We start from the raw sequence: 9,220 nt of genomic DNA, 5'->3' as shown, positions 1-9,220 counted from the left end.
GTTTGTGTCTCCAAAAATGTGATTCTTCTCTACATGTTTTATCTAGAAATACAGGAATATCTAGAACAGTACTATCTAGTATAGCAGCCACTGGCCATGTGTTTATTGAGCACTTGAAACATGGCTAATCTGAACTAAGATGTGCTCTAAGTGTAAAATACAACCAGGTTTTGAAGACAGTACAAAAAAATAAGTAAAATACCTAATTAATAAGTTTTATGTTAATTTCATGTTAAAGTGATATTTTAATATATTGGATTAAATAATATATATATTCTTAAAGTTGATTTCACCTGTAGTTATACTTGTAAAAATGTGGTTACTAGGAAATTTAAACTTACCTATGTGGCTCACATTATATTTCTACTAGACAGCACTGATCTAGAACAAGGAGTGGAAAATGACTACCCACAAGCTAAATCCAGTCCTCTGTTTTTCTATCACCTACAAGCTAAGAATGGTTTTTACATTTTTAAATGGCTAGAAAAAAGTAAAAAGAGTAGTAATATTTCATGATACATAAACATTATATTAAATTCAAATTTCAGTGTCTATAAAGAAAGTTTTATTGGAACATATCAATGCTCATCTGTTCACGTATTGTTTATGGCTGCAACTCAATGGCAAGTTAAGGGTTGTTACAGAGGCCTTATCACCTGCAAAAACAGTTATTGTTTGGCCCTTTACAGAAAAAGTTGGCCAACCCCTGATCTAGAGTTATGTTGCAATTGATAACATTTATCAACCCAGATTTAAATTTTATTTTTTTATTTTTTATTTATTTTTATTTTTTCAGACTGAGTTTCACTCTGTCACCAGGCTGGAGTGCAATGGCACAATCTCGGCTCACTGCAACCTCTGACTCCCTGGTTCAAGTGATTCTCCTGCCTCAGCCTCCCAAGTAGCTGAGATTACAGGCACACGCCACCATGCTCAGCTAATTTTTGTATTTTTAGTAGAGACGGGATTTCACTATGTTGGCCAGGATGGTCTCGATCTCCTGACCTCGTTTAGGTTTGTAAACAAATGAAAAAGAAAAAGACATGGTTTATGAAACCCCCAAACCACAATAAACTTGACTCTTAATTTTAACTTATGTCACAGAGCTGCATCTCTCCCTACTCTCCCCCTTGCAAACCATGCCCCCAGCCTCACTTGCCTCCTTGCAGCTTCATATACTGGGCAGGTACATCCCTTCATTAAGGTCTTCGTGTCAATAATTCCCTTCACCTGAAATGCTCTTACACTAGATACCTACAGTTCTAACCTCCTCACCACATTATGTCGTTAGACAAATATTACTTCTTCACTGATTTCAAATACCCAGTTTTAAAATTCAGCCAGCCACCCTATCACAGCCAATACCCCTTTATCCTGCCTTATTTCATTATTTTTTACTATGTTGCACTTATCACCTTTTAACATACCATATTATAATATCCCTGTATATGAGGCTTTTTGTTTGTTGTCTGTCTCCTTACACTAGAAAGTAAGCCCCATGGAGGCAGGGATTACGATTTTGTTTACTAATGTGTTGTAAGTATCTAGAACATTTTTTTGTCATACATATTAGGTGATCAATAAATCTCTACTGAATTAATGAAGGAAAGGAAAGAACACAGCCTCACCCAATGAGAGAAGATTCCTGTAATTCTCCAGCATCACTTCTTTGTATAGATTCCTCTGCTCTGGACTCAGTCTCTTCCATTCTGCTTCTGTGAAGATCACAGTCACATCCCTGAATGTAACTGGTACCTACAAACAACCAGTAAATTAATGTATAGCAAGCCACCATCAATCTTCCCTGTGTGTGGAGCACAGCTGGTGACCCTGGAGAGCCTGGATATACAAGTTGATGTAATTCGTCAGAATATATAGTTCTCCATATGAAGTTCTTCTGAGCACTACTGTGTGCCTGGCTTTCTGTTAAAACCTGTGAGGAGCATAACTGAGCACAGAACACATTCTAGGCCCTTGACATATATGATTTCACCAGAGAAATGATTTGTGAATTAATTTGTAAACCTCAGGCTGTGTTTAAGACAGTGACCTTGAGGATTCATAATGAAGGAATTCAGAGATGAAACAGCAGAGAATGGGCTGCAGAAGGAACAAAAGCATCATGGACTTGGGGCTTGTGCTGGGCAGTAGGGAGTGGTAAAGATTTAGAGGAGAGAATGGAAGAAAACTTGGATTACAGAGAAAAATGGGAGTGAACAGATGGGGTCTGGAATGAGCATTTTTTAAAAGCTCAGGTTACTAAATGGGATCTGTAAAATCCCTATCTTTGCTATGTGCTTTAACAACTTTTTTCAAGAAAGCCTAATGCTTCACTCATCTACCCAGATGTTGACCACCTTTTCCCTTCCCAAGAAAGAGAATATATGTCTATTCTCTGGGAAATGAGCCAGCGCTTCAGGAAAAAAAAAAATGTAACCCCAACTCACCACTATTTGGGCCTTTCCCTCCTTTTTCTGGGGCCAGTCAGTATCATTAGAAGGCAAGCCTAGGGAAAGAAAAAGAAGCTATGAGAAACCAGACCACCTACCCCCCACCATGACGCTCCCTGAGCAGCTCTTCTGAGCCTTAGGATGAAGGAAGTAGTCACTTTACCCAGAGGTGACCTCTGAAGCATTTTCAGGTGAACCTGGAGCCTTGGCTCCCTCTTCATCTCTCCGGCTTCCTCAACAATTCTCACCTTTCGCTTTATGATTTTGGGTCAATTTCTTCATAGTCTCTACATTTTCCCTATTCTTTGAAAGCAAAATCTCTTCCCAGTATTGATCTCCCAGTGCTGAAGGATAAGACAACATCATGGCCCCAGAGTCAGCCCAGTGGGTGCCTTGAAATTCTGCCAGAGGTCCAGGTAGATGTTATTTCATCTCAAGATGGAGTTCTGCTGCCTGTGGTGACTTCTTCCAACCTTAATTGTAAAAAGCCCATCTTGTTTCCATGCAGCCAGGACCTGTGGGATGAAGAAGCAATTTGCTATTGCTGGGGCTTTTATTGTGGGCCCTAGGCCTATGCCTCTTCAGCAGGGATCCTGTCCTCTCACACCCTCCTCATTCAACAAACACCGAGTCTCCATCTACATGGGTACCCTGGATTTTCTACCTTCATTCACTCTACCTTCATTTCTAGGCCCTCCTGCTTGTGTTCTGCCACTCTCCCTTAGCTCTCAAACTTTACTTCTTCTGCCTCTGCACCTCAGATTCAAACTCTGTTTTGGATCAGTCTCTGCTACTACCTGAAGCCTGAGTCAGACAGAAGACAGAATATAGCATAATGCCTGTGGAGAAAGAGCCTCTGACTGTTTCCTGTAGACCAATCGGGGTGTGCAGAACTCAGCTTCTGATTCCCCTGCCCCAACCCAAGATTCCATCTATATTCAGTTCCTTATGTCTTGGATGGGCACAGTGGCTCACACCTGTAATCTCAGTACTTTGGGAGGCCAAGGCAAGCTAATCGCTCAAGCTCAGGGGCTCAAGACCAGTCTGGGCAACATAGTGAAATGCCGTCTCTCTGAAAAATACAAAATTTAGCTGGGCATGGTGGTGTGTGCCTGTAGTCCCAGCTACTCAGCAGGCTGAGGTGGAAGGATCACCTGAGCTCAGGAAGTCGAGGCTGCAGTGAGTTGAGATCGTGCCATTGCACTCTAGCCTGGACGGCAGGAGTAAGACCTTGTCTCAAGAAAAAAAAAAAAATTCCTATGTCCCTGTATTGTGAGGAGTTTAGGAGATCAAAACTCAGTCCTTCTTAGTTAAGGGAGAGCTCCAGTTCTCACAGTTACTTTGAAGAGATAACCTCCTAGCTTCCATTGCTATGCATGTCTACCACATGACCTTACCAGAGATGTGCATTTGTGTATCCTGATGGGCCCAAGTCAAAGTCCTACACTGATGTGGTCCCAAAGAAGGCAGGTGGTATTAGGAGCTATGCCACCTTCAGAAGCTCCTCAGACGCTGTTCAGGATTTCAGCCCAAATGACTACAGGCCTATTGTTGCCTAGTACCCTTCTGAGACTAGCTGGGGTCTCTAAGCAGTTCTTGTAATTCATCCCTCAACACCATAGGTAGAGATGACCACTCCCTCTTCTGTCCAACCTGGACATCATACCATATTGCAATTTCTCTATTTACATGACCGTCTTTACTAAACTGTGAAGCTTCTTGTAAGGTGAAATGCTTCTCAGTCTTTTTGCTAATCTAATTCTAGTGATTAGGACAAAAGAGGCCTTTGTGGTAGATTTTATCATCGTTCCCAATTATTTGTTGCCCTATAAAAGGATGGTACTTCCCTGTCCCAGACATCAGGCTTGACCTTGTAACTTGCCTTGGAAAATTAATGTGAGTGAAAGCGACGATGCCATTTCTAAGCATTGCATAATTCCACCATTTCTCTTGTTCTGAGAACAGCATGTCCCCAAAGGGACTGTGGTTCTACTGTAAAAAGTCATGGTACAAAGCTAAAGCCAACCTATAGTACCTGCAGTACAACGTAGCTGAAGCTGACAAAGCCTTTCTCCTAGTAACACTAGTATCTTTAGCTAACATTTATAAAGCAAGATCTGTACTAAGTGCAGAATTTTTTTCTCTTTCTTTTTTTTTTTTTTTTTGAGACAGAGTCTCACCCTGTTGCCCAGGCTGGAGTACAGTGGTGCGATCTTGGCTCACTGCAACCTCTGCCTCCCAGGTTCAAGTGATTCTTTTGCCTCAACCTCCCAAGTACCTGGGATTACAGGAACCTGCCACCACATCCGGCTAATTGTTTGAATTTTTAGTAGAGATGGGGTTTCACCATGTTGGCCAGGCTGGTCTCGAACTCCTGACCTTGTGATCCGCCTGCCTTGGCCTCCCAAAGCGCTGGGATTATAGGTGTGAGCCACCATGCCCAGCTACTAAGTGCAGATTTCCAACATTTAGGACACTGCCGCAAATGCAACAGAAAAAATACCAGCACTCATGTAGCTGCCATTTTAGTGGGGTAGGGGCAAGGAGATGGACAAAAAAATATATATACCTCAGAAAAGACACAAGATGTCAGATGGTGATAAGTACTGAGGGCATCAGAAGGATCCAGTGGCAGATACTGGAGGAGTTGCAATTTTAAATCGAGTATTTAAGGAAAGCCTTTTAAGGGTGATTACTTGAGATTTGAACAATGTGGGGGAGTGATTCATGTGGGCAACTGTGTCAGCAGAACTATAAGGAAAGAAAACAGCCCATTGAAGGTCCTAGGGCAGGAGTGAGCCCTGCTCTTTCAGAAATAACAAGTTCACTGTGGCAGGAGGGTGTAAGTGAAACACAGTGGTGGCAGTTAAGAGCAGTCAATGACAGCAATACCAGGGCACAGGTCATGTGCAGCCTTGAGCATGCTGGTTTTGATGTGGAGGGAAATGAGAAGCCATTGGAGGATTTGGAGCAGAGGAATAACAAGCTTGGATTTACATTTTAAAAGATGTCTCTGGCTGGTAGACTAGGAACAGACAAAGGGGACAGGGAACAAGGAGAGAAGCAAGGAAATCCTGTAAAGGCTGTTGAAATAATTCAGGTGGGAGATAATGGTGGTTTGGACGAAAGTGGACACAGCAGAGGTGGTGAACAGCAATCACATCCTGAATTTCCTTATTGTATGTGAGTTGTGAGATGAAAAAAAAATCAAAGACAATTCTAATATTTTTGCCTGGAGCAGTTGGAAGGATAAGACTTACCATCAGCCAGGCACGGTGGCTCATGCCTTTAATCCCAGCACTTTGGAAGGCCGAGGCGGGCGGATCACCAGAGGTCGGGAGTTTGAGACCAGCCTGACCAACATGGAGAAAGCCCATCTCTACTAAAAATACAAAATTAGCCGGGCATGGTGGCGCATGCCTGTAATCCCAGCTATTCGGGAGGCTGAGGCAGGAGAATCGCTTGAACCTGAGAGACAAAGGTTGCGGTGAGCCGAGATCGCACCACTGCACTCCAGCCTGGGCAACAAGAGCAAAACTGTCTTAAAAAAAAAAAGAAGATTTACCATCAACAGTGAGGAAAGCTATAACTGGAGCAAATTTTGGGGGAGAAGAACAAAGTTTGATGTTTGAGACTAGGTTTGAGATGCTAAATACAGAATCCAAGTGGAGATTACAAGTAGGCAATTAGTCATCCAACACTGGAGGGGAAGGAAGAGGTCTACGCTAGAGTCATATAGATGGATTTAAAGTCCTCAGAGTGGAGGAGATCACTAAGGCAGAGGAGGAAGATGGAGGAATCGTCAAGGACTAAGCTCTGGAGGACTCCACAGTTAGGAGGCCAGGGAAAAAAGAACCATCAAGGAAGACAGAGAAGTAGCCTGTGAGGGAGGGAAGAAAAGGAGAGGTACATACAGTACTGGAGCCAAGTGACAAGGCGTGTCGAGGAGGAAGAAGAGATCGACCACAGGAATTGCTGCCAAGAAGACTGGAAAATAAAGACTGGAAATTCATTCCTGGGTTTGGCACAGTAGTGGCTGCTGGTGACCTTGACAAGAACAGTTTCTGGAGGGTGAGCTACAAAAGGATTTAAAACAGAATGGAAAAATAGAACTGGAGGCAACAAGTATAGACCATTCTTTTGGGGAGTTTTGCAGTAAAGGAAAGCAGAGAAATGGGGTAATAGCTGAAGGGAGAGATCACACTCAAAAGTAGCTCAAAACCTTCAAGTGGTTCCCTGATGGCCACAGAGTGAGTCCAACTCACTAACTTGGTATCCTGGCCTTTCTTAATAATGGCCCAACCTACTTCTCAATTTGAACTCCCCTGCACCCGCCCGCCCCGGCTCCTTCATATGGCTCCTCCATGTGGCTCCTCCATAGCCAGGAAGCAGGGCTGCTCAGATGCTCACAAAGACTTATTTAGTCCTTCTAGTTGTTAGGCACTGTGTCAGTGACCCAAAATGAGCAAGAGGTCCCTGATCCTTAAAGAGCCACTTCATGGTCCAGTGAGAGAAAGTACTCATATATAAAGTGCTTTAGGCCAGGCGTGGTGGCTCACGCCTGTAATTCCAGCATTTTGGGAGGCTGAGGCAGGTGGATCACCTAAGGTCAGGAGTTCAAGACCAGCCTGACCAACACGGAGAAGCCCTGTCTCCTCTAAAAATACAAAATTAGCCAGGCGTGGTGGCGCATGCCTGTAATCCCAGTTACTTGGGAGGCTGAGAAAGGAGACTGAACCGAGACGGAGGTTGTGGTAAGCCGAGATGGTGCCATTGCACTCCAGCCTGTGCAACAAGAGCGAAACTCCCTCTCCAAAAAAATAAAAAGTGCTTTGGGGCTAAAGAAGAGGCTGAGGACAACTTTCCCTGAGAAAATCAAGGCATGCTTTGCAATGGAGTAAATGTGTGACTAAATCAATAGGAGTTCAATTGCCAAGTAGAAAACCAGAGGAATAAAACAGCACAGAATGGAATCTATTCCCACACAGCTACGAGGGCACTACAACAAAGGGAGTAAGTGGTAGGGACAAGACTGAAAAGGTGGCTTGAGAGATAATTCAGATATTAATCAGATATCAATATTAACAATCCCAGTCCATATTTAGTAAGCATATACCTTGTACCAGGCACTACCTTATAGGAATTATCTGCCAGGCCTTATAGGAATTACCACATTTCTAACTCACAACTCCCTGAGATGGGCACTATTATTTTCTCCATTATACAGATGAGAAGTAGAAGGCACAGAGAGTGAAATAATGTCTCCAAGGTTACACAGCTAATGTGCGGTGAAGACAGGCTTTGAATCTAGGTAATCCGTCTCCAGAGCCCACACCCAGGCTGGAGCGCAGTGGTGCGATCTCAGCTTACTGCAACCTCCACTTTCCAGGCTTAAGCCATCCTCCCATCTCAGCCTCCTGAGTAGCTGGGACCACAGGTGTGCACCACCATGCCCGGCTAATTTTTCTATTTTTAGTAGAGACCGGGTTTTGTCATGTTGCCCAGGCTGAGTTCAAGTGATCCATCCCTTCAGCCTCCCAAAGTGCTGGGATTACAGGCGTGAGCCACTGCACGTGGCCTCACACTCTAATTATTGAGTTTGGACAGAGTTGGAGGTAGGTAATAAGAAATGGCCCTCTTGAGTAGGTGAGTGGCATGATCCTTATTTTTCCTTCAGAGGAGCAACTTAAAAGGCAGGGTGGAAGGTGAACTAGAATGTGCAGAAGAGATGAAAATTTGGGTAGCACAACAGTGAGATGAGGGGAAAATAATAAAGGGGTATTCCAAGGTAGAATTGAGAGGACTCCATCACTAATTAGAAGGATGAGAATTTCAGGAAGAACAAGGTGGCAAGAAAGACTCAGAGCTCCCGCTGGTGACCAGGGATGGAAGACACAGTCATTAACAGAAATCAGCAACAGGTAAAGAGAAAAGGGAGCGGGAGAATTGGCCTTGCTGAATTTCAGATACTTCTCCCTCTTATAGTTCTTACCTGAATTGTTAAGTGTGTACAGTTTGAACTAAGCAATAGCACTTTTTTAGAAGAAATGGGCAGATTTTAAAACAATCTAGAATTAAGACATTAAGGAATTACTGTCGATTTTGTTGAATGTGGTAATATTATGGTTACATTTTTAACAAATAGTCCTTCTCTGTTGGAAATGCATATGATAGTATGTATAGGTAAAATTATGTGATGTCTGGGATTTCCTTCCAAATACTCCAGCAGCAAAAACAAGAAAATGAGGGGGTGGGGGGCTCAATGAAACAGGGATTATAGAATGTTGATAACTGAAGAAGCTCTAAATCCTAATTCTACCCAACCCGGTCATATTACACAAGTAAATTTATTGACCTCTTAACATGCCACTTCTTATTCTATCAATTCAGAGTTTTGATTCCTAACTTTCAAATTGTTGAGAGTTTAAAATATTGTGGAGACTATAAACCCAGTTGCCTGGCACAGAACAACGGCCCGATAAATGGTAATTACCATCATTTTTTATTTCACAATAGCTGACAAATCCCTGGGAATGCAGCAGCCAGGATGAAATATGGCTGGGGCAAGGACGGTGGTAACCTGAATGAGAGTACCAGTCTCGGGTAATATCCCTGTGGAGATCCTTGCCCTTAAAATCACCCCAGTATTGTAGAAAAACAAGCAAGGCCTTGAGCCTCAACTGGGACACTTCAGGATACAAGATGTCAGATGGGCAAAGGAAATAAGCCATGGTTTTGAGCAGAAAAGACACTATAGGAATGTGAAAGGT

At 43.2% G+C, this 9,220-nt stretch overlaps 1 protein-coding gene across 24 annotated transcripts in view; it reads right to left on the bottom strand.

The window, feature by feature from the left end:
* ZNF343 (zinc finger protein 343) overlaps positions 1-9,220 on the bottom strand; it is a 43,692-nt gene that overhangs the window by 9,375 nt on the left and 25,097 nt on the right. For 17 of the 24 annotated variants that reach the window (XM_063659551.1, XM_063659557.1, XM_063659558.1 and 14 more), the window contains 3 exons: positions 2,699-2,965; positions 2,448-2,506; positions 1,629-1,755 (listed from right to left, as the gene is read on the bottom strand). In XM_063659551.1, coding sequence (XP_063515621.1) covers positions 1,629-1,755; positions 2,448-2,506; positions 2,699-2,816 — 304 coding nt within the window. In that variant the 5' untranslated portion in view covers positions 2,817-2,965. Of the gene's footprint in view, positions 1-1,628; positions 1,756-2,447; positions 2,507-2,613; positions 2,966-9,220 lie in introns of those variants that run through there. The other 7 variants (XM_054466666.1, XM_054466665.2, XM_063659559.1 and 4 more) reach the window with 3 other exon arrangements.

Source organism: Pongo pygmaeus, chromosome 21 (assembly GCF_028885625.2).
Source record: "Pongo pygmaeus isolate AG05252 chromosome 21, NHGRI_mPonPyg2-v2.0_pri, whole genome shotgun sequence".
NCBI classification, from domain to species: Eukaryota; Metazoa; Chordata; class Mammalia; order Primates; family Hominidae; genus Pongo; species Pongo pygmaeus.
This window is presented reverse-complemented; position numbering and strand designations above follow the sequence as displayed.